General features: G+C 36.9%; 1 protein-coding gene across 8 annotated transcripts in view; it reads left to right on the top strand.

The window, feature by feature from the left end:
• KLHL13 (kelch like family member 13) overlaps window positions 1–25,619 on the top strand; it is a 160,364-nt gene that overhangs the window by 84,331 nt on the left and 50,414 nt on the right. For 2 of the 8 annotated variants that reach the window (XM_074359505.1, XM_045510953.2), the window contains 3 exons: window positions 4,331–4,494; window positions 7,077–7,494; window positions 9,227–9,292. The exons of 2 other annotated variants lie outside the window; for them this stretch is intronic. In XM_074359505.1, the coding sequence (XP_074215606.1) occupies window positions 7,454–7,494; window positions 9,227–9,292 (107 nt within the window). In that variant the 5' untranslated portion in view covers window positions 4,331–4,494; window positions 7,077–7,453. Of the gene's footprint in view, window positions 1–4,330; window positions 4,495–7,076; window positions 7,495–9,226; window positions 9,293–18,619; window positions 19,034–19,126; window positions 19,629–25,619 lie in introns of those variants that run through there. 4 more of the 8 variants (XM_045510957.2, XM_045510952.2, XM_045510956.2 and 1 more) reach the window with 4 other exon arrangements.

Here is a 25,619-nt window from a genome sequence, read left to right as displayed (position 1 = left end):
CACTGAAGATAGTGGTTAATGATCTGCATCAGTGAGCCCTCACAGCTGCAGAAGCCACCACCCCTCTCCCCAACCCTCTGCATATGTTAAACCTTGTGAATAGGCTCTTCCCTATGGGGAACTGCATTGTCTTTTATTCTTTATATTGTTCATTATGTTAATATCCTTGCCATTTCTACTCTGCCAGTTGCATAAAGGGGGAGGCCGGGAAATGGAGTGAGAAGGGGTTTTGAGACATTTCCTTAAGCCTAAATTATAATTCTCATATTGGAAGGGAAGTTTTGTAGGTGTTTAATCAAATATGTATATTTTTCTCTCTTTTGAAAGTTACAGGGGCTTGTTGGCATTGGCCTTCCTGTGCTTCATTTGTGTATTTTACTCTTGACTGCTCACCATACCTTTTGAGTTACTAGTTATTGGTGATGTGCAATGGCTTGCTTGGCTGAATCCACTATTTTATTTTTTTTGTTCAATCTAGTGGAACTGTTATTATCAAAATTGGATTTTGTGATTTACTCTTTCATCATCACCGGTTACAATAATTTAATAGGATGTAACAGTTTATAAAGAATATGCTTTTATCCTTTTCAATTAGCAGTCTGTAGAAATGAGACCCTTTTTCATTTTTCAATGTTCATTGGTCTAGGTGGTGACAAGCCAATGAAACACATTTTCTCAGTTTCTAGCTTTACCAATACCGTCTTTACTTAGACAAATGATAATTGGCATTTCCCTTCTTTATTGTAGCTGTTTCCTTTGTTCAGTTCACTTCATCAGTCACTTATTGAGCCATCCACCCCTCCATCCACCTGTCAACTGAAGAAAAACATGCAGTCCTGTTTTATTCAGGAACCTTACTGAGGACTGTGCCTGAGAGACAGCCTCTCAGGTAGCTCTGAGGAACTGTTCCAAAGAGGTTGCCCAGGAGCCAGGATATATAGGAGTTTTTGCTGGGAAGACAAACAAACATGTAGTCAAACATCAAAAGATAACTACTAATCACAAAAAACAGACATCTCAAGTTAATGATTTTAGTGCTTTTCTATGTATGGGAAGATGCAAGAATCTCGGCTCATTGAAGTTACTGTCACAAATGCATCTTAACTATCTAGGGCCAGTATCCTGTTTTTCTCCATCCTGAATCCCCTCAGGGTACACTGTCTTAGTGCTGCCGTGGCTGATGGCTTGATGGAGGGCAACATTCATTGTTTACTGAAATGGCAGGCAATTATTGTTTTTGTCTGTACATCAATTATAAAGTTGTTGTATACTTACTATCCTGGGCACCCTGCTAGGCCCGCACAGTGTCTATCACACAAACATTAAAAGGCGTCATTTAGGTATACCATTTGCAATTGTTCCTTTTAATTATTTCTTACCATTCACATCTTGGTTTAGAAAATGTGGAGGAGGAGAAAAAAACTTTCCACTAGCCTTCTAGGTTCTTCTGGATGATCTAAGAATTAAATTGACGTGTGACAGATTTACAGGAGAAAATCAAATTTAATTTTGTATCTATGGGAATTCCACATATATGAGAGGTTCAAAGACAGAAAGATAAAATGAGAGGTATATACGCCATCCTGAGCTAAGGAATGGGATAGGGGCCTGGGACTTCCAAGGATAAGAGGGTCATTCACAGTGAGACCAGAGGGAAGGGGGCAGGGCATTCATTCATTAAAAGAATGACTCAGCCATTGAGGATATCACAAAAACTGGTTAGAACCAACTAGACCCAAGGTGGCAAAGATTTAACTCCCAGTAGACCTTGAGCCTCATTATACGCTCACTATAATACATTATCATGCTAAACGGCACACCCATAGGCGCCATGACAGTTCCAAGGCTGACCATAAAAGGCCAAAAAGTGAATGGTGGAGCAGTTCCCAGAAATCCTCACTCCTTCCCCAGAATAGTTGGAATAATCCTCCCACCTTTTAGCGTATGAAATTACCCAGCCCATAAAAACTAACCACCCCCCACCCCCTGTCCACTCTCCCTCCTGAAATGGACTGCACTCTGTCTGTGGAGTATGTAGCTCTCTAAATAAACTTGCTTTCACTTTACTATGGCTTGCTCTTAAATTCTTTCCTGCACAAATCCAAGGACCCTTACTTGGCAGCCCATCCCATGGACTCACTCGCCTAAGACCTGGGACATAACCATCCCCTTGTGCCCCATTTTCCTGCAACAACAGGACTGTAAGAAAAGCATATGCTGGGTAATTAGGTGTTTGCTCTGACATATAGATGGGCCACTCAGATAAAATTTATCTCTGGTAATAACTTATTTTGGAAAAGACCCCCAATTTAAATTCTTCTAGGTAGTTAAAGGGGGGTGGGGTGAGGTTTCTCTTGAGCTTGCAAGTCTTGATCGCCTTTAGCTCAAAGTATCCTCATACAAAAGTGGTACATTTGGGGGAGGCTTGTTCTGAACCCCTTGAGAAGGATAAGACCCTTTAATGGTTTCCTGCTTAATTATCATCTGAAAACCGAGCTTCCTTTTGGAGGTGAGAAGAACTTCTCTGTGCTGACTTGATTTCACCAAGATTGCCTCCTATGGTGGGGTTATTATATGAGTTATATATAACTGAGTTATGTATAATAAAGCCGTAAGAAAGGCACTGAGTTATGTATAATAAAGCCATAAGAAAGATCCAGCCACAACTCTCAGGAGTTTATAGTATATATATATATAGACTATTTGTTTATATAGTATATAGTTTATAGAAACAGTTATAATCCAAAGTGGCAGGAGCTGTAATGTTCTAAGTGCCATGGGAGTTTAGAAAACCTAGCACTGGAGTCTGCTAAGGGATGTGAGGAAAGGTCTCCCGGAAGGAGGTATGCTTGGTCACTTAAGTATGAGTAGAAATTGGCTTTGGTAGACAAGGAGGGCCAGGAATTCTAAATGGAGAGAATATCATATGCAAGACCACTAGGGCGTGAGAGACTATGGCACATTTCAGGTCTATGCCAAGAAATTGCTAATTGATTGATAAGAGGGAGCTCTGGGAATTGCCATTGGGGAGGTATTTCTGACATGGATGTACGTTGATCATTCTGCAACTTCAATCGTATAGCATCCTGTACCTTCATGACCTAGTCTTCCCTTCCTCTGACCATTTACTTCCCCACGACCAGTTTGAGAAGACCCTTTTTTCCCCTTTTTCATGATGTTTAGGAGTAATGTTTGTCTTTTTCTTCCCCCTAAAATGAATATTAATACAATACAGAGATGATTGATAAACACCGAATTAGATTTCAGAGGACCTAAATTCTTGTTTTTCAGTTGTCTTAGCAGCCATGTCCCTTGAGTCAAATCATCTAATAACTGTTTCTTCACCGGTAAAATGGGAATGTTCACATCTGCATCGCCTACCTCAGAGTTGGGTTGAAAATGAAAATGAGACTCTTAGAAAGTAAAAGGTCTGATAAACGTTTTTTAGTTGGAATTCTGCTGGCTGAGGCTGTCACTTAACGCTTAAAGTAAGTAAAATACTTTGTGGAGTATCTGGATAGGAAAAGTAGGTTGAAAAGTAATTGACAAATAGAAGTATTCTTACCTCTTTATTAACTCCATATGTCTGCCCTTCTGACTGGAATGTTATCTAGCTTATGTCTGTGTTTCCAAACTTAACATGATTGTGGGGGAGGGTATAGCTCAGTGGTAGAGCAAATGACTAGCATGCAGGAGGTCCTGGGTTCAATCTCCAGTACCTCCATTAAAAATAAATAAATAAACAAATAAATAAATCTAATAACCTCCCCCGACAACAAACAAACAAACAAACAAACAAACATGATAAATTTCTTTCTTCCCAGTGGTCCACCGTGTATAACTTAGCTTCTTTCCAATTCTCACTATAACTATTAAATAGTAATGGATTCAAGACTGATGTTGGTAAGACATGAGTTGTTACATTTCATAGTCAACCTTGAATAGTTGACATCTATTAGGTAGTTTGAATTACTGATGGCTTACCCTGAATTAGTTGTGTTACCATATAGTGGTCTGACCTGAGTTTTGTTACGTTTTAGGAATATATAAGAGGGTTGTGCCTCATTTAATTAGGAATGGGAGGTTTTGGAACTATGGCCTTCTACTCCCTTTTCCATTTTTCCTAATCCAGTGACAGTACAGGCAGAGTTATTGGTAACAGGAAAAGACACTTAATTCATTTTTTTTTCCCTTTGACCCCACCTTTCCCATTAGATTGAGTAATAAAACTACTGGAATGAGATAACTTACCTGAAACATGCACTTCTGGGCTATGGGAATATGAGCAATTGCTCCCAATATAAATATCCCCAACCAATCCCTTCTTTAGATCCATGGTTCTCAAAGTCCGTCATCCAAGAATATTTCTGCAAGACAGAAAACTCTGTAAACCACTCATCTCATCCTGCTCTGGGCCACCTTACCTAGGCCAGAAGAATGGAGAAGAGCACTGCTAGGCACAAGATGACACGATGACACTATTTTCAATGGAATGTAAGTGAATTATTTATACTCGTTTAACATAGACCCTGTCATCAAAAATAACATGAGACTTACTGTGGACTACTGGGAGGTAGTTATTACTCCCTTTTCTCCTTTTACAACTTCTAGATGAGCTAGTTCATGTGAATTTGGATAAAATACCTATTCTAGTTCAAAGTAGAATATAAAATGATTATTGCTTTTATCTGCCAGGCTCGAGGGAAATACTCTAGCAACTGTTTTGTTTTCCACAAAACTAAATGATGAAATGGTCTTGCTTATTTTCTCTTCATTTTAAAGTCTGTGGTACCATTGACACATAGTTTTAAAACATTCTTCTGAAGACCCAATGGATTAAACCATTTTTATGTCCTCTAAGTACTGCCCTTTTTTGAAGATTTCCTGAGAAAAGTGTGGCACACATCCAAAATCACATTCTTCATTTATTTCTGTATTTGAATTTTTTTCCTTACAAGTGAGTAGTAAGGAAAGTGGTCAGTTTTGGCAATCAATAAACAAGAAAGAAGGTGTAGACAGCTTTTATCTGGGGCATTTTCAAGTCATTGAGAGGATATTTTCAAGTATTAACTGCTTTTTGAATTTATTGGCAGAATCCTCTTAGCCCAATTTAACATAAAGTAGTCGAGGAAGATGAAAAGATTTTTTATTGTCTACATAAAAGAAAGAACTGTGGTTTTTGCATCATTGCATAAACCTAAGAGACGATGCACACATAAAAAGGATAAGACAAAACTGGATGCGAAATGCCAGCTTCAATGAAAGCTTGTCTGAGAACTTGACACTGAGCATCGTGGACCGTGGTTCCATGGGGAGAGCACACGAAGTATTTACACCCCAGGACATGTTTCTCTGGTAAAGCTTTTTGTCCTAGATTAATCTCAGGGCTGACACTATTATCCCTTTTTTAACACACCCCCCTTGTTACACTAGGATCTTTTCCCTTAATACTTCATAAGATTCGAAACCACCTGGATCCACCCCACTCCCTTCACTCTCCCATCTGTTTCTGTGGCCCTCATGAATTCTTTTGGTTTATGGTATGGACCATCAGGTGAATTCTCTTGTTTTACTGCAGGTAGTAAACCCAGTCACAGCCCTCCCCTCCTTCTTCCCCCACCCTCCTTTCAGCTCTTTTTTTCCCAAAGAGCTCCATCGTTCAGCTCTTCTGTTGGTATCCATTTCTTATTAATTCTCCGAATGTTTTGAACCAGAGCTGAGATGTATGTAGCCAACAATGTTGCACAGTAACGCAGCATCGCTGCCCAATACAGATCCACTTCCCTTAAATCCATATCCTTTTCTTTTTAGGCTTGAGAGCGGTGAGGAAAGTTCCTGAGATTAGTGTGTAGGGTGAAGTCTGAGGAGGTTTGCTTTCTTAGGCCACTTACCCTCATGTTCTGACTTTTGCCTGAGCGTCATCTCCATGCCATCTTGCTTCACTTTCTAGTTAAAGGGTCCAAAATGTTTCTTGACCATTGTGTGCTAAACATTTGGAAGAATGCATCGTCCATGTGTTGGAGGAACATTTAAAAACTGGAGACTCAGATTACCATGGAAGACATCACAGAAAAGAATGCAATTGGAGTTGGATCTAGAAGGATGAATTGAGTTTAGAAAAGTGGAGAGGGGAAGGAATTTCCTGCAGGAGGACTTTGAGAGCAAAGGAGACGAAGGACAAAGCAAGCTGGAGAGATACAGAATGGGAAGTCTGGTAGTGAGTTCTGAGTGTTGGCTACAGTTGTTTGATTAATTCCTTGAGTGAGCTATTCATTCAAGAAATGGCCTCTCTTAGCTCACGGGGTAAAATCTAAACTTCTTTGCTGGCATATGAGGTCTTCTGTGCTTTGGTTTCTGTATATCTTAAAATGCATTCCCCTGAACACCATAAAGTCCTTCCATTTATACTGAAGACTTTTCTGATTCTCCCAGCATGTTGTAACCCCGAGACCTCCGTGCATCTGCGCACACTGTTTCTTCTAGAGTCCACCTGGTGAAGTCCTCATTCTTCAGCCTCAGTTGCAACACTCTTGTCACTGTTCCTCTGTTGCTGTAGAATCCTGGGCTTGTACTGTTAAAGCTTCTACACCATATATTGTGCTGTCAGAGTACACGTTTGCTTCCCTCCCTCAACTAGAAGCTTCCCGAGAGCTCGGGACTGTGTCTTATTCACCTTCACATCCGTATCACCCAGCAGAGTACCTACCTAACATGTAGCAAGTTCCTGACAAATATTTGTTGAACAAAATATTTACTGAACATTGAATTTACGTCACGTACAGATGGATTTTAAGAGAGTCATCTAGAAGCTGTGTGATTGCTGGATTCAAGATGGGAGATGCAGAGAGACCAGTTAGATGCATTTCTTTGAAGTAGTTCATTTGTTTAAAAAACAAACAGTAGGGAGTAGATGCCTGGAAAATTGGTGAAGAATAAAAGAGAAGACTTAATGACTGGCTACTAGGGACGTAGTAGAGAGGGAAGAGTTAAAGATAATAAAGATTTAAGGTAATATAACAAATAACAGGACAGTAACCCTTGAAATCATAAGATAAACATGTCTTTTTTTCCCTCAGTCACATCTCCTGGTGTCAGTCTTTGCCTCACCCCACCTCTGCTCTGAAGATGAACACACTGTTACTGTTTGGTTTACTGTCACTAAGCTCGAGATTCATGAGGTTCTGATCTTCGTATCTGATCAGGAGTTAAGATATGAAATATAAATAGTTCAACCAGGCTGACTACAATTTCCTATCAAGGGAAGGTGTGCAGCGCATAGATTTTGAATGCATAAAGCTCGTTTCTGCTGTTGGGAGCTACAGCTGTGAGGTGCGATACCAGGCAGATGCACTGGGGTGCGCTACTGTGTAGCAGAGCTTAGCTGTGCATCACAGCTCTCAACTTTAAAACTCCAGAGAATTTGATGAGAGAGGGAGCCACAAGAACATGACAAATGATGAGAGTTCAAACCTTAAGAGAAAAATGGGCTTATTGGTAAGAGACCTTCTTTTCCTTTGTTTACTGCTGTTACTTATTCATTAAAATAGCAAGCCTGTTGTTTTCATATGTGGCTAGGAAGCGGTGGACAAAAATCAATTTTATATGTATTGTAGAATTCAGGAGACATATTGGTAACCATGGAAAAATCACAGGAAGCGTGTACAAGGCTTGATTTTTGAAAAAAATCAGGAAGGAAATTTTACTTTATTTCAGACTGTGATGTAGATGTATTTATGTAGCTTAAATGTAATACAGGTTAAGAAATATATGTATTTTTTAAAAGTTAAAATAAAGAATAGTGACTTGTGTGGAGATACATAATTTCACTCATTTACCAGAAGGTGGCACACCAGATTCTTCTTAAATACACAAAGGAAAGGAATAATATTAATACGAATATAAAATAAGCTGTATTTAAAGATACTTTAATGTATTTTTAAGCAAAAAAAAAATGTAATTGTTATTTGCTGGGTGAAGCTTATTGCTAATACATGACAAATATGAATTTAACCCATAGTAGCTTTTTGTGATTCAAAAATAATGTACGTGTATAGTAAAAGTAGACTTTGAAATAGTATTGCCATTAAGGAGATGCTGTTTTGAATTTATCATTCTAAAAAAGAAATAAAATACTTGCTACCTACCTTTTGCATAAGAAAGAAGTCATTAGATGTTGGATAACATTCTGGGTAAGGTTTCTGCCAAGCTCTTTTTAAAGATACTGTTAGACTATGACTTAGATTTAGTTGTGACTTTAATAATGCAATAGTGCTTGTGAGATGACCCAGAAAAATACCAAAAGTGTTATTTTGAAGAAGAAGTTAGATAAGGGTAATGGTTAGTAAAATTCACTTTCTATAAGCTAGTAACAACATAAATGAAATACATGTAAATAAATTGAATTTTGTGGTAGAGTTCCTCAAACAGCTGCCAACATACTTTAATTTTTTAAGAGAGTTGACTGTTGCCAGCATCTACTGCAGTGCTTCTGTAGTAGTCCCTATTTTTAAAACTGCATTCCTGAGACAGTACCAGAAGTATGTCTGTTCAGCGTTGCCTTTTGTATTAGCCCAAAGGAGTTAGCTATATTGACAGAACTTCACAAAAACAAAATCTTCTGGTTAGGAGACAACACATCTATTTATATGTTTTTATTAATTACAAGCAGTATTATAGAAAATAAGAAATAAGAAAATAAGAAAATTTGTCGTAAATGAACCTAGAAGAACATTAGCCATCTGTTCTCTGAAAGCCTGTAATGTGTGTCATTTGCTTTCGGGTTTTTATGGCAAAACAGTATATCAGCAAAGAATGGAACTTCAGGCTTAAAAAGCCAGAAAATGACAAGGCATTCCAAGGCTGAGTATATATTTACTGGAAAAGTGTTTCCTTGTGTCCAAATTTGCCTAGTTTAGTCTTTTAGATCAGCTGCCAATAAATGTTGTATTTAATGTCAATCTTTATTCCAGACTTTCTGAAACAGTAAGAGAGCTTCTAAAAACAAATAGAATCTTATGGCTTGCTAGTTAAGGGTTTTTTTTTTTTTAAGTTAATTTACGTATTTTAAAATTGTTCTGTATGGTCTTAACTGTTCAGGATTTATAAATATGGTTTATTAATTTACAGATAAAATAGTTGCACAGTATGCTTTGAAAAATTTGAACCTAAATACAATAAAAGCACAATTAACCAGATTTTTTTTTTTTTTTTTGCACTCCACTTTCAGGAGACGGAGGCAATTATCTTTAAAACAAGCCGATTTCAAGGATATATTCAAAAAATCAACTTCAGGGTATGTCCAAGGGTCTGCATTTTCCTCTACCTTTTTGTCAATGAGAATTTATTTTCATAAAAAAAGACCCTGAGGTACTAGAAGACATTCAGTCATCAAGGAAACTTTCAATAACCTTTAGGGTACAGTGTTTATTAAGAACAAAAAAATTTCATTTAAAAAAACACCACGTGTCATGGTATTGTGCTTGATAGTTCTTGATGTGTGTTCACAAACACAAATTCAGTTGGTTTTCATAACATTTTTGGGAGTCTGGCAAGGAAAGTGGCATCTTCCCTATTTTCTGGACGAGGAAGATGACACCGGAGGTTGCGAAGCTGGTTGGTGGCAGAGCTACAACCAGACTACAGGTGCCCAGCTCTGTCCTCTTCTACATCCTTCCTCATCGAAAAGTTTGAAACAAGTTTTGAACTTCTACTCTGGGTTGCACAGTCAGTCTAATTTATGCTACCTTTGCTTTCCAATTGCTGTCCTTCACAGTTTCCCATGTTACATGTGTCGGTTTGTCTGCCTCTGTATCTGTCAGCCAGCTGGAGACTTGCTTTCAGATTCTCCCAGACCTGGAAGGATCTGGAGTGTGGGAGGGCAAGATAATGGCTCTGGACAGTGCGGATTGACAACTAGTGGTGAGCAGCCAAAGCTGATGTGCTGAGAGAAAACAGTCTCACTCTGGCGAGGGTCATCTTGAGTGGGGGTGAGCGACCTCGACTTTAACGCAGGGTTCCTCCAAGTGTAGTAGACTAAGCCTGAAAATCAGCTGGAGTGCTTGTTTAAAATGCAGAGTACTGGTTCTCACTTCCAGATTTGTACATTTTCAGTATTCAGCCTCACGGATGCTTATGCATACTAAAGTTTGAGAGCATCTGCCATCAAGGTATAGGACTTTGCTTTGGTATATGTATCGGAAGGTAAAGAAAAGAGCCCCTTTTCTCTGTATAGCATCCAAGTTCCATGTCAGCACATGTGGGGACAGGAGTCGTGCAGGGGTGAGGAGTGACAGCTCTGGCTTCACCCATTGCCATGTCTACATTGGAGGCGTATCACAAGAGCTGTTGTGCGTTATGGGGACTGTGAGGCATTTGAAATAGGCTTGTGTCTTTTTAGACTCGAAGAAGGTAAAGGGCAGAAAGACTGCAAGTACCCGGTGGAAAACATGTGAGTTTTGGTATTTTTAAGAGTTAACCTATCCCAGTTGTTTCAAATTTAAATTTAATTTTTAAAAACTGGCTACAACGCTAGGCTGTGTAGGATTCTGGATAGTGAAGGCTTTCCGGTAGCCATGTATTTCTCCTAACTCATGTTGCATATATGAATATGCAGTCTGCCTGATTAGATTTTAAGGGATTTGTGGCCCAGGAACTGTGTTCTTTAATATACTTGTAACAACCAGCAAAGTCATAACTCCTCATTGCTAATTGACGGTTGAGCTAATTCAGCAAGCACCTCTTCTCTTCAGGTTTTGGGCTTGGCATAGTGAGTTGATCGATTTTGGTGTTTATGACGTTCAAGGAGTCTATCTTACCCTGTCAGTAATGGCTAATATACTAAAGAGGCCTCAGTATAAACAAATGTATTTTTTTCCCCTTAATGGAGGCACTGGGAATTGAACCCAGGACCTCGTCCACACCAAGCACACACTCTACTACTGAGCTAGACCCCCCCACCTCCAACAAATGCATTTTAATTGACAAATGTGAAAATATGGTCCCAATTAATCAATTTGCTAATGCCTGTTTCCTGTTTAGAGTATCAGTTTAAGCTCAATCTTGCTGCCGCTTCAACCCTCTGTGGAGTACAAGTTATGCTGTTCTGTGCTTTACAAATCTGAATCTCAAAAACGGGTGATTCTGGAAATCTCTAAACATAAATATTTTTGTTTACTGATTGAGCAGTATCATACAAATTTAAACCAAATGGCCAGACCCTGTAGTGGAAGACTCATAAAAATGCTCAACAGTGTCTCTGACTTAGATCAGGCTGAGTAAGGAATGAATGAATAAATATATGCTAGCTAAAGGGAAGATGTATTTTACTCAAGTGTCATGTAGCTTCAGAATTCCATGCAAAATAACTGATTATTTAAAACATATATTTGATTTTGAAGACATGAAGTGGTTCTGAAGTACTAGCTGAAGTAGACAGACTGAGAAAGCAGTCAGGAAACCCAAATTTAAATTGCATCTAGCTAAAACCTAGGGTCAACCTAGAGGAGGAATTCTGTTTTTCATTCCCTCGAATCAGAATCGTATTAACGTTAGTTAGTAATAGAGCTAACTAACGAGAGAAAGGAAAAGAAAGAATTTTGCCCGATTGGACACCCCTTACATCCAAGTAATGAAGCTAGACATAATTCTAAAATAATGTGTCGTTAGTTCGTAACACATGAACACTTTATATAACATGAGTTAATGATGTCTTACATCATAGGATTTTCATCGAATTGCTAAATATGTTTTTCAGGCATAGCAATTTTAAATTGCACACTGGTTTCTGTAATTTAGACTTACTACCATATATCTGGCATCTCTCATTATAAATGTTTCTATACCTCCTCCCCTCCTTTTTTTTTAAGAAAAAAATCTTTAGAACTTAAAGTCACCCAAGAGAAGAATTCTGAATTGGAAAATGAGAAGGATCTCAGAATAGTCATGAAAATACAGGTATTGAACTGGTTGCTAAGTCTCTTTTAAGACCACCATAGTAGGCGGATTCTATAACTCTAAATTATACCTTTAAGAAAACTATTGGACCCACTGTCATGGCAGTGGATCACAAGGTTCAGGATTGAAGTTCATTCATTATATAGCTAAAACCTTTTATTTTTAGACAATAATAGTTTATATGGATATTTGTATAGGAAATTTAAATTTTAATGGTTAAACCTGGGAAATGGTAAAAGTAAAATTAAAGCAATTGAATTTAACAGGCGCTTTTTCATGGAAAATTTAAGTGATGGTGTATAATCTTAATGAATCATTAGGATTAGCTTTTCACGAAAGTGTTTGCTTCTAGTTAGCAAAATACTATTGTGATTACTCTAGGAATTTGTAACCAAGATTTACAAATACTCAAGAAGAAGAGATGGAACATCTAGGTAATTGTCTAAATCCCACTTTTGGCTATAACATTTATGGGGCACATGGGAATCTTATAATAACTCTGGATAAAAGGATATAAATATGATTTTTTAAGGTAGTAGTATTATTTCATTAATTTTAATTGGGATATTGAGGAAAACATCTTAATGTATTTTTCTAAAGGTCTTTCAGTAACTCAAATTTTTGTAAAAATGTAAGTATTTCTGGAAGAATGTATAATATAGCAAATGTTGACTTTCTTTAATTGGCATGCCTTTTGAAATTGGATATATGATGTGCTTATTATTTTAAAAGTTTTTCAGCCATTATAGATAAACATTGTTAGAAATTGTTTACTCTTGTGAACATAGTTCAGGATTTATAAAAATTAAGATTGTAATATTTCTTATTACATTGTCATCATTGCAAATTTTGTAGTTTTGCTTCTATATTTGATATCACCAAAATAAAACAAAGTAACAAAACTATTTGAAAAGCTTTATATGCATATATTTTTAGTCAGTAGAGCCATATTCTTACGTTTTCTTTTAGTAACACTGTACATTTTAAATGGCCTTTTACTTTGATAAATTTTTGGGTTTAATATACAAATACATCAAAAACTCTGACAATAGTCTGGCTATTTACTTACCAAATGTAATACAAAGAGATACTTAAGAAGTTGTTCAGAGAAGACTAAACATAAATTATTATTATTTGAGGTGAGAGCAGAGATTTTTCAGTACAGCAAACCATTATCACTATAAGTGATGCCTTTATTTTATTTAAGAAAGCATGTATCCTGGGTGAGTTTCTTCAACATATATTTATTTTTAACAAGTTAATGTGTATATTTAATATTTTTCTTTTAAGGACTCTATAGCCTAAAACCATTATGTTAACAGATGACTATTCCTTTTACCTGAACTCTGCTTTTAGTGATAGTGGAATCAATAACAACATTTAAAAAATCTTTCAGGATATATCCTGGCTTCAGTACACAATTCTTATTTAATTACTCCTCCGCTTATAAAAACTTCTCTTTCAGTATAATCAACACATACTTACTGAGTGCTTTCCCATGTGCCAGGAATAGTGATTAATTAGGAAGATACAAGGATTCAGGGATTCCTTCTTGAAGGAGGAGCAGGAATTTGGGGAGGGCATCTTAGGCAGACAAAGAAGCAAGGCTGGAGCACAGGGTGTGGAGCACTGGATACGTTATCCCTATTTGATGATCATAAACTGTCTAAATGGCTTTTTTCAAACAATTTAAAAGTGGTAGTGCAAACTCAGGCATCTGAATAGTATATATGTAAAAATCATTGCTTTCCACCACTACCCCTCCCAGTATCTTGGAACACTTTGATTTGGGGTTTAAGGCATTTTTTTTAATAGATAGGAATACTTAACAATTAATTTAGTTGATGCATGTCGAAGATGTATAAAGACTTACTGGGACATATGGACTTGGGAATCATATGAATGAAGAACTCAAGGGTAGCACCCCCCTTCCCCCAAAAAAGACCCAACTCAGCACAGATTAACAGAAGGAAGAAGAAAGGGCAAGAGCACCTGAATTTCTCATTCAGTGCAGATCCTTTTTTCAGCTGTAGTGAGATTGAGTAGTTAGAATCTGTGGGTCATTGGGTCTCCAACAACTGGATTTTTCTTGTTGTCTGCTCAGTCCCTCCTACCCCAACTCCTGTTCTAGCCCCATGACCTAGTCACCTGGCCCCCAGTTATAACAGGTGCTACATAAGCATCAGGAGCCACTCTCATTCTGACTTTGCATTCTCCCTCCAGCCAGTCATTACCTTACCATACCTTTTTCTTCTTTGTTCCACTTACCTATTGTTTCCTGTCTTATCAACTCACCAAGTCCTCTTATTGCTGTTCTGTACCTGACCTCCCCGCAACAAACAAACCTTTAGTACCCTGATTTTCCTTTGGAAATGTCAAAGATGGAAAGAGTACTTCCCTTCACATGACTTGTGCCATCACAGCCTGAGGAATTTTCTGTGCATGTACACACACTTGTGTGTGAGTATGTGCCTGCACAACAACTGTGTTTTTCTACTTGTTTGCATTGTGAAGGAGATAGGTACTTTATTAATCCAAGGCATGGTCATGGTGACAATAATCTATGTAAATTCTTTGTGAGACTATATGGATCCACATAGTTCTGTTAAGGAAATTGACTTGAGTGAAGGCGCTTATAAAAGATGGGATAATGACTTACCAAAGTAGCTGTCTTTGAGAAACGTCTGGGATTTTCCATTTTGATCTTAGCAAGGGGACATACCTGAGTATCTAGTAAGAAATGTTTAATGCATCTGATATTCAGTTTCCTGAAACCAAGAGGAGACACACATACACAAGTATATATAACCATTCATGTGAACACTTCTATTTCCTGTAATAAGGAGCCCTGAATGTATGAAGAATTTTGCTCTGCTGTCCAGAAGTTCATTTTTTGGTGTGCTTTAAAGGGTTTAACAGTCCTACTTGGTTGCCATCCAAGTGCTTTTACTGATTGGTAGAACATAAACAGAGCACACAATTTGGCGTGATCTACAGTCTTGTCTGAGCAACAGGAATGACATGGATAGCCGAGATGCGTCTGAAGAGACAGTGTCAGGACTGAGCAGAAGATTACACAGTGCCCGCTCACACAAACTGTGGTTAATGCTATCATTTAGTTGTGCCTACAACAGGATTAACCACAACTTGCAAGAAAAAGGTAAGCTAATTCTTAGGGAATATTGGGAAAATATGGAGAAAGAGGTTAGGATGTGTGACATGTTAGTCAGTTCCTTTCACGAGGTGGTGATACTAGAGACAAACTGTGGCAGTCAGTAAGCAAATTACATTTTTGTATAGAGTTATTCAGAAAGGAACATCTATCTTGAGAAAAAATTAGACTCTTGGCCATATATTTCACTTTTCCCTCATCCCGTGACTGGCTTAATTTTTGCTTACCTTTTTCGCCCAGATTTTTCTTAAACACCTTCTGGAATTAAGACTTTGGAAATGGTCTTTCTGCACATTTTTGTAGTTTTGGTGTTTCTTTCCCATTTCTGTCTTTGAGTACATATAATTGGAGGAATAAATAGCTCTTTGTAGTTCTTGTTACTTTTGAATACATTGAGACATTTATAGAACGTGGTTCACTTCATGTGGGAACAAACATCTTATGGAATGGTCTCGTCGAGGAGGGAAAGGAGGGATTCGCAGCGGGAGTCCTAGATGAGGGGACAGAATTTGGTTTCTAGTTCCAGTTCTGCTACTAGCTAGTAGTGTGACATCAGCAAGTTCACTTCTCCGGGCTTCAGTTTTTTCATCTCTACAATAAGTGTATTGAGCAAGATGATTTGTAAGAGTTCTAAAAATTACAAAAATCTTCTCTTTCTACATTGGGAACTAGGGAATTCTGTGTTGTCAGGTTTGGCCAAGAATGACTCTTTTTGTGGCCTTGACCAAGTCCCAGCATTGTCCTTTGTTTATTACATCTCTGAAATACACATTTCACAGGTATTTTAAAGTGATTAATGTTCATACAATACTTTAAAGAGCTTTTGTGCATGTTGTCTTTCTTCTATCCTGTTTCGTGCCATTGTCCATAGTAGAAACCAAGTGTTCTGTAAATGAAATCAGTATTTCCTATGATGTGAACAAGGGCTTTTGACATTTCCCAGTCTAAATATTAAAGTAGTGGGACCACTGAGCCTTGCATAAAGTTATTTTTAAAATACATGTTTAATCATTTTCTTCCTTTCACTCTGTAGGTGAAAACATTTTCATTCCGGAATGTAATGGCAATTACACTCCATAGTTGCTACTGGAGTCACTGTCGGGGTAGTAAAATCTGATTAATTTGGACTCTGCTAATTTGTCGTTGGGGTGATTTTACCTGGCTGAAGTTTATTTCTAACCAACATGAGGAATGGTGTTGTTAAGCAATTCAATAATATAAAATATGTTTCATGGACTATATTTCTAGTTAAAGGAACTATTTTTAAAGCCTTTGGCATATTAGTTGGCTCCTGAGAGATAATTACAAATGACATCTAGCAATTTATTAAATCAAAGGAACTGAATATAAGTAAATGCTCATCATCAGATATAATGCTCTTAGGGTTTTGAGGTCTTTAAGGGTGCTGAGGGTGAGGTAGAGGAAAGCAGTCTTTCTCTTCTCTTTGAACAAACATCACAACTGTTGAAGTGCTACAAAAACAGATTCTAAACATTGAGTCTAAGAGAACTCTAGACTGAAATTGAAATGGCTGATTTGGTGGTATTGATTGATTTCTTTGGAGCCTCATGAGATTAGACAAAGAATATGTTGGTTTTTTAAATCAGTTGATTGTTCATAGTAGAATAATTACTTGAGAACCTTTGAATAAAATGATCTTCACCTGTTTTGGGCAGCTACCCTCTTAGAAATTTGGAAATTTCTGCATTCACCCTATTTCCCCCTCATATATACTGAGTAGAAATAAGAGATCATTGACATATTAAAAAAAAAAGACTCAAAACACTTAACTACCTTGATTTTACCTAGGTTTGGGAGTCTTTGTTCTCAGAAGGAGAAGTTACATTTGCAATTATTACCACTTTGTAATATTTTTATAAGTTGGAAAGTGATTGAATTTCCTTTCTAAAATCTAAAATTGCTTCATTGCTACATACAGCTAGTTTGTAGCTGTTTTATATTTTTCAATGTTTGAGAATGCTTCAGGTTTTTGAAATGAGACATTCCAAACCTGCTTGATGAGTACGTGTGAGAGTGTGTGTGTGTACGTGTGTGTGTTTTCCTTCTTGGGGTTTCCAACAAGTTGCTGCTACCAATTATACCTGGGACCTTCTTGCTCCTTAAGTGTTAAGAATTATTACACAAATCTTTCTATGTCAAATATTGACTATAGTTTCTTTGTATTAGTGGCACTTCTTTTTTTTTAACTTTTAAAATATATATTTGGCCGCTAAGGTATTGATAAATACTCCTTTCTCTGATTCCTTTGAAGATTTCTATGAGACAGTTTTGTGTGTGGGAACTAAAAAGATTTGGAAGTATCATTTAACCCTTTAAGTTGCTTGACCGAGTTTTTATGCTGTTTGTGTCTGATGGATTGAATAAAAATTATTTGTGAGGTGGTGATGACTGAGATCTGTTTAATATTTAATAAAGTTTATGCATTATTGGTCAATGTTTCAAAAGAAGCCTTCTCTCCATATGTATGTATATGTGTATTTATATACTGCATACACATATGTTTGGGTTTCATAGGAAAATACATATTTGAATATTAATGTGTATCTTAAAGCAAGGTACTTGTGATTTTTACCTTAAGTGATTTCACACTGCATTTGTGGTATATTAAATTATATATTTGGGAACTTTTGAAAGTAATTTCTTTCTTATGGAAACATTTATCTGTGCTTTTTGAATACAAATGAGAAAAACTCTTAAGGGACCAAATCTCAATCTTTAAAAAACTAGGAATAATTTAGAAAGAGTATATGAAAGCCAACTTCTTAAGTTGGAAGCACAAGTGTATTGTTTGAATATAAACTTGAAAGTAAATATGAGCGCTATGTCACTGCATTGAGTTTTTTAAAGATAGTGGCTTTTGTGTCAATGGCAGTCTGCCTTTACTAAGCTTGCACTGATGAAGACGGATAATTCAGGTTTTAGGCAGAAGTTGAAGGTAGATATTTAGTGATGGTGACTTGCCTACATCAGAAGTAGAATTATTCAGCCTGAAAATTAAGAATTCAGCATAATACCAGTTTATCCTATTTTCACTGCTTCAAATTGTGTACGAAATTTGGAGTTTGGTGCTTTAAACAGAAACTTCAAACAGCCAGTCACTTTCTGGGCATTAATGACGCTATTTTCTGGCAGTATTTTAAGACAGTATAAATGAAGCCTATATTTGCCATTGCTTTCCTGAAAAACGTCAAGCTGCCTTTGACAGCCGCTTTAATTTCTAAACCTCCTTGTCAGCCACTAACCCCTAGAGGTTACCGGACCCGCCGCTGAGCTTTGGAATGGTCCCTGCTGGACACCTGCTTGGCCAGCAGCATTGGTCTCTCCTCTAGGCAATTTGTGAGCTGTTTGGGGGCGGGGGAGGCGTGGAGGGGGGTGGTGAACGGGAGGGGAAGTGGGGAGAGGAGAAGGGGAGGGCAGTGCTGAATTAGATTGTTGATAGCGTCCCTCCGAGGACTGCTATTAAGAGCACGCTATTCTGTACTTCTCTGCTGCAGAAGACAGGGTGATATGCGTGTTACCACACAGCATGTTGTAAATGTATGAGATTTTGCTCGTCCCGGCTTGGAAATCAAAATAGGGAAAGGAAAGCAACTTGAATCAGAAGCTACTAGAAGAGCGTGCAGAGTTCTGCAGCAGTTTATATTTGTTCTTACATTTTGCCTTCTTCTAACTGGAAAACAGAGACTGGCATTTTTTAAACGGGCTTTTCCCATAATGGCATTCTTGTATTGTGTGGCCAGAGCTCGCACGGGAGGAAAGCAGGCTGCCGAATTTAGTCACTGATCTCTATTAGCGGTGGCCTAAGGCTATGCTGAGGTTTATATCCCATTTGTATTGTTGCAGCTCTAAAGAAGAATGTTCAGAGGATGACAAGTGTATTCTGAGTAGGTATGTTGTTTCATTTTCATATGAAACCCATCTATTTTTTTTTCCTGCTACTATTGGTCAGAAATCAGGTTAATAGGTGCAGAATATAGTACAGTGCTGCAGTATCCCTGTTAAGGTAGAACAATGGTAATGCAAGCTTAAAATAATAACCCCAAACCCTAGCCGCTTTTATTAAATAAAGCTGCATTGTGTGGTATGCACCGTGCAGCCTTTAAAAAAAAATATACTGCAGTCAACGCTTTCCTAACGAGGTGGCACTATTGTTGAGTTAGAACGAGAGAACCATCATATTGCTTTAGGGGACAGGAGGATTTAAAGGAGGTACCTTGCAGCCCTATTTTACAGATTGGAAGCATCGGTTTAAGGGCACTGGCAGAATCGTTTGCTTGTTCTCCGAGGCAGCCACTGCTGTGTCAGTACAGTGTGGAATGGAAGTCCTAGTTGGTAGTCTGTTATGGAAACGCTGTTTACTGTTATTGTAGTACCGTGGTGACAACATGCCATTGAAATGGAAAACGAGCTCTCCTGCTATCTGGAAATTCCCAGTTCCTGTGCTTAAAACATCCAGGTCAACTCCACTTTCTCCAGCATACATGTAAGTGAGAGAAAACAGGATATTAAAGGGGGATTTCATTCATGAATCAACCTGGTGGCAAAAGGGGGTAAAAAATCCCAAACAGCACCATCCAAAAACCCACAAGATTTAAAGCCTCAAGCTTGCTTATATTTAAATATATTGGCATGCCCACATTTTACCATGGTTTTGTTTTTCTAGGAGTTTATGTTTATTTTCATTTACAGTGCTTGATGGTAATCTCCTTACTAATGTGAAAGTCTAAGGGTATGTCTAAGGAGCTGTATGAGGATAAACTTTTACATTGGTTGGATTTGTTGAATTGTGTATATCTGAAATACTTAAGATGACTTCTTTTGTGTAATGACAAAAACCTGCTGATGATTGATGTTGATGTTGTGTTAAATATGGAAATGCTGTCTGGTTTTTTGGGTTTTTTTTTTTGATGAATTTGAAACATTCAGAGTTAACACATTGATCAGAACATGAGTCTTTTAATCAAGTCTTTTATACTTGAGTTGTGTATGATTATTAATAACTTTGATATTATATCTTTCCCAGTTTTATAATTCAAGTTCTGAAGTGTAAATTCAAATTTGTGCAAATTACAGTTTCTATAAATAGTTATTTATATACATGATGTTGAAAAGTCTATTATACAAATGTCTGTTCTAGAAATTTGTTTTAAGTAAATATATACTGAAATATATTGGGAAGTCTTTCTAGAATTTTTGAAAATCTTATTTTTTAAATTTGCAAAGTGTTGCTTTAAAAACAACATCCAGGAGATATAATAAAATATTCTTTTAAAATACTGTCTCTGATCTTTTTTTAGTGGAGGATGGAGTGAGGGAAAGCTGGACCTTTTTTCCTTTTTATTTAATAATTGTATGAGAAAAGCTTTTGAGTAAAAATCTGTTTTAACTGTAAGTGATCCCTTTAAAATATTTTTTCAGTAGGACAGATGTGGAAGAATCTTCCTGCTTTAGGTTCATTGTGTGTTTAGAAATCTGGTGAGTTGCCATTTTATTACTTAGTTTTGGTTTTTATATGTGGTTCAGATGCACAGTGGTATCAATCTGGTTCTTTGAAAGGCTTTCAGCTGCTGAGGAAGTGTGCTTGTGCTCAGTCCAAAAGAAGCAATTCCCTGGAAAGCGTGGAAAAATGAGGACATTTCAGAGTTAAATCCTGTCATTTCATTTTCAGATTATTTTTTATATTCCTTCTTAGAGATGCTTCAGCTTATTTTATCTGGGTGTTAAACTCTTTTTCCTATAGATTTAAAAATGAAGTTATATTTGTAAAAGAAAAAAGAAAAAAAATCAGCTATGTTTGTGTCTGAAAAGCTGTCTTTGTCAAAAACACAAATTAATGGAGGTGACAAGTTAACAGAGCTCCCTCAAATAATTTGAGAAAGTGAGATGTGCCTGTTGACTTTATATATCTTAGCTGGTGAGAAATGACCAAGGATATACCAAAAGCAACTTTATCAGCAAGACAAAACAAAACATATACACCCCAAACTAAAATTGGTAGGTGACAATTAATCATGGTTACTAATAATTCTGGTGTTCCTCCTGCATTTTACAGTTCAAAAGATCCAACATGCAGCTGAAATGCCAAATTTTAGAGATGGTTAAAAAAATACTTATATTTTATTCACACTAGCCACAAGCTCAGGTACCCCTTAATACAACATCTTAAATGAATCACTTTCTTCCTTTTTAAGTCCTCAACTCTTTGACCCGATGATATGAGTGAACTGATTTAAATGAGAGAAGCCAGAAAATATCAGATCTTCACATTGGTGCTGATTGCTGGGAGTACACATATGTAGAATGGAAAACTGTATTTGAAGAGCTAGTCTTAGTCTGGCCTATTTTGACATTGTGATGCTCTGTATTTTTAAATTGGTCTTAACTTATTTTTCTTTATAAATAAATTAATATGAGGTTTAAAATATTATGTAAATATACACAAAAACTATATTAAACATAAGAAAAGAAGACTAGCTTGGGGAGTTTAAATCAGGTTTTAAATAAATTGTTTCATTTTTGACTATTTTAAAGTTCATTGCCTTGCTTGGCCAGAAATAAAAATATTGTCATGTTTAACATGTTCTCTTCAGTGATTCTTTAGATTCCGTAACACTTCTACACATAGATGATATTTAAGTTTAGCATAGTTTTCACTCAGAAATTGTAAAGACTAAGTTAGAATACGGGGGCAAATGACATTATGTTTGCTCTCAAAATTGTTGGGCTGGCAAACATAGATTAAATGGTTATTTGTGTCTTTTGGGTCTGGATTCTTTGCATTGAAATGGAATAGTTAAATTCGGACTCTTTCTTTGATAGATTGTGACATTTTAGAATTTACCTGTAAAATTATGCATAAGCATTGAAAATACTGTCTTGAATATGGAACTCTTATTAATGTAAGTTGATATAAGCATCTTTTTGTATGTTTGCTTGTGGAGCATCAGTATTGGTCTGTACTGTTTTATCATTGTTTACTGTGATTTGTCAAATATACATTACGTGATTTTCATTAAAGACTTGGGTGCTTTTTCAAAGACTGAAATATCAATGTAAAATATTTTTTTGCTCGTAGTAAAAGTGGGTTGTAGCGATGGAGTGAATAGGGAAAAAATATAGAGGCTCCTTTTGGTCTCTTTCTAAACTCAGTGTAGGTGCTGTTAGCTAGAACTCTTCCATTAGCTCTAGATAGGGCCGTGCTGCTCTGAAAGCCACAATAGAGGATGTTTTACTCACTGCAAACATTGAGCAGAAGGCTCTATTTTTCCCTTGCGGATTTAAAGTCCAAGTTGGCTTTCTTTCTGCTTGTTTAGAACCTGAATGAGAGTTGAAACCTTTTCATATTTTCAAGACTTGCTGATGATAAAAGACAATGTTTATGATAATATCAAGGAAAATAGTTTCTCATATAGCATAAAGTGCCGTTCAAATTGTGTTATGAATCATGAGGACTGGAGTATCTTAAAGACAAAAGATTTGGGAAAATATTCAGGAAAATAATCCTTGGGCCTCTAGATAACTTGATTACCAAATGTAAGTTAGTCTTTATTGGGTCTTTGTTCAGCTTCAGTTTTGAACACTTGCAAGAGTGGTATGCCCTGCAGGTGGAATTCTGAAAGGACTGTCTTGATAGAAATCGGAGTGGTGTCTTTGTGTTACACTCTGTTCAGCAGTAGGTTGAAGTTCAACCTTAGCCGGAGGGAGGATGTCTTGGTCAGTGTAAACTGAATTAGGAAAGACTCTGCTCCTGACAGGTGTGAACCATATACATTAACCTGTCATTTTGCCCAAATTAATAAATCTGAAAGGGCGGTCACGTCTAAGTGGCTTTCTGGTGTTTTGGTATTCATTGTTTTCAAGCAGCAAATGGTTCCTTCAGGCTAATGTTATAGGGTTAATGTATTGTTAGATTCCAAGGACACGCTGCAATAGAACAGGATTAGCATTAGCCGTCTTTTTATCTTTTCTTCACAAGCAGTAAGTTTTGATAATAATGGTGTGGCAATAAAGAGGAAGACAATGGGTAATAATTAGCCAGCACAAAGTAGCAGTGAATTCTAGCAGGACAGACAATGCATGCAGAAATGAACGATAGTGAATTAGACCCGTCCTCTCTTACCCAGTGCACTTATATTCAGTTAGCATCCTGTTTAAAATTATTTTGTTTAACATGTAAAATATATTTTAGAGTAAATACCAATAACACAGACTTCTATAGCAATTATTTTCTATCATTTCATCATTAAAATTCAGTATCTAGTTTTCCCGAGAAAAGATGGTGCTTTCCTTTATTTATTTGTCAATAATTTATCTAGAGTCATTCATACTATGTAAGTGTTCCTAGTTTGTGGGTGATTCAAAGGATAAACATAATTAGACATGCTTTCTGTCCCCTAAGATATTGTCTTTTTTTCTAACTTAGTGAATAAAATAGAATCTTGAAAATAAAATAACACGTTAGAAATCCTTTGCATCTAGCAAAATACTTCTCAAATTGATATTCTCAAATTAGAAAAGAATATAATTAGTTAGATATTTTGAGAATCACCGTGTACAAAAACTTTTATTTGTGTCTGCTTAATTTGTTTTTACTACATATGGTCAATCTAACAAAATTAGGTGGAGAAATAACATAAATAACACTTCCGAGCAATTTAGTGTTTGTAACTTTTGTAGCATGTTTCTTGGGAATTTCTATTGTCTGAGCTCGCAGAAGAGCTAGCTTAACTGATTAATGGGAAACCATAGAGATCAAAGTGACTTTAGAGGTCATTTGGAGACTCCAAACCCCCTTTAAAGCAGCAACCCTCCCTGTGACACCTCTGAAAGATGCTGATACACATCCTCCTTGATCATTGTCACTGACGAAGAGCTCACTACTTCCCACAGGCAGCTCCCTCCATTCGTATACAGCTCTTCCTTGCATTGAGCAAAATCAAGTCCTCTCTCTCTTTTTTGATCTAATAAAAAAAGTTTTGGGGGTAGTAATTAGGTTCATTCATTTATTTATTTATAATGGAGGAACTGGGAATTGAACCCAGGACCACGTACATGCTAAGCACACGCTCTACCGCTGAGATATACCCCCAACCACCGGGTCCCTGTCTCTTTTATCTCTTCTTCCTAGTGTGGCCTTCTAAAGCTATGTAGAAAAATATCATTTTCTCTATTACATACAACCCTGGAAATCTTTCTATAACCATTACACATGTGGCATATTTTCTAGGCTCTTCACTCTGATGGTTGTCCCTCACCCAGATAGTTTGTCTCATGTTAATCTTTATAAGAGATACTACATCTGAATGTGATGCTCCTCATGTGGTCCGACTAGAGGAAGAGACCTCTTTCCTTTCATATAGGCATTTTGCTTATCTTAAAGAGCCTGTGATTTTTTTAAATTAAAGTATAGTTGATATATTATGTTTTAATCATAGCATTAGCCCCAGACCACAATGAATCAGAGTTTACAAACTTCTTGTCAGAGGTTTAGTACATTGCTTGTTCCTCCTAATCAGCCTTTAGTCTCTTGGCTGCTTGAGAACTTCTAGTCCGAGGGAGCCTGGCATGTGCAAATGAAGTGAAAATTTTGTTTTGAAGCCTATTGTGTGCGTTTTTAAAAAGATCTCTTGAAACCGTTTAATGTAATTGAGGAGTATTGTGCACAAGAAACTTGCGAGGCAGAAAGCGAGTATTTCTGATACTTTTGCAAATTTCCGAGAATTTTACTTGTCAGGAATTTATCCAGATTCATTGTTGTTTTTTTTTTTTAATGCCTAAATGAATGTTACTTCCAATTACCCCTCAAAACATTTTTCCCAGAGGGAAGAGAGGCGGAAATGCAAATTTTCTACCATCCTGGGAAGTCTGGAGTTACTAAGAATTCTAAGGATTCCAGACATTCTGCTTGAAATTTAGAATATTTAGATGAGACCTCAGTAAGGCCAAGTTTGGGGGAAGGAAAAGAAAGAAGGAAGAGAGAGGCAAATATTTGTGTTAATGACTTTATTACTTGTGGTTGAAGAGTCCAGAATTATAAGCACTATGCCTCCTGATAGTTTAAATTGAAATGGCAGCCACGGTGTATTGCTTTATTTCCTCAAGGCTGAGAAACAGGTGGTATAAACGTGAGCTTCTTGGGTAATGAGTACCTGAAGAAGTTACTGAGCAATCCATTTATGAAAGAGCTCAGTTCTTCTTCAGTCACCTTGTATATTGAGTTTATGCTCACTGCCTGTCACGTGGCACACATAACTCTGCTGGGTATTCTGGGTATCAGTCTTGTACTTACTCAAAATGACTGTTCTTTATCTTCCATGCTATCTTTATTAATTAACAATTACATTGCTTAATTTATTTTACTGCTGTGAAAATTCGGAACCAACACAACCAGTTTAAATAACATTCTTGTGTACTGTACTTTCAGTACTGATTATGGATTCAATGCAATAACAGCGCAGTGGAGAAATGTATCGGC

This window comes from Camelus bactrianus, chromosome X (genome assembly GCF_048773025.1).
Source record: "Camelus bactrianus isolate YW-2024 breed Bactrian camel chromosome X, ASM4877302v1, whole genome shotgun sequence".
NCBI lineage: Eukaryota > Metazoa > Chordata > Mammalia > Artiodactyla > Camelidae > Camelus > Camelus bactrianus.
This window is presented reverse-complemented; position numbering and strand designations above follow the sequence as displayed.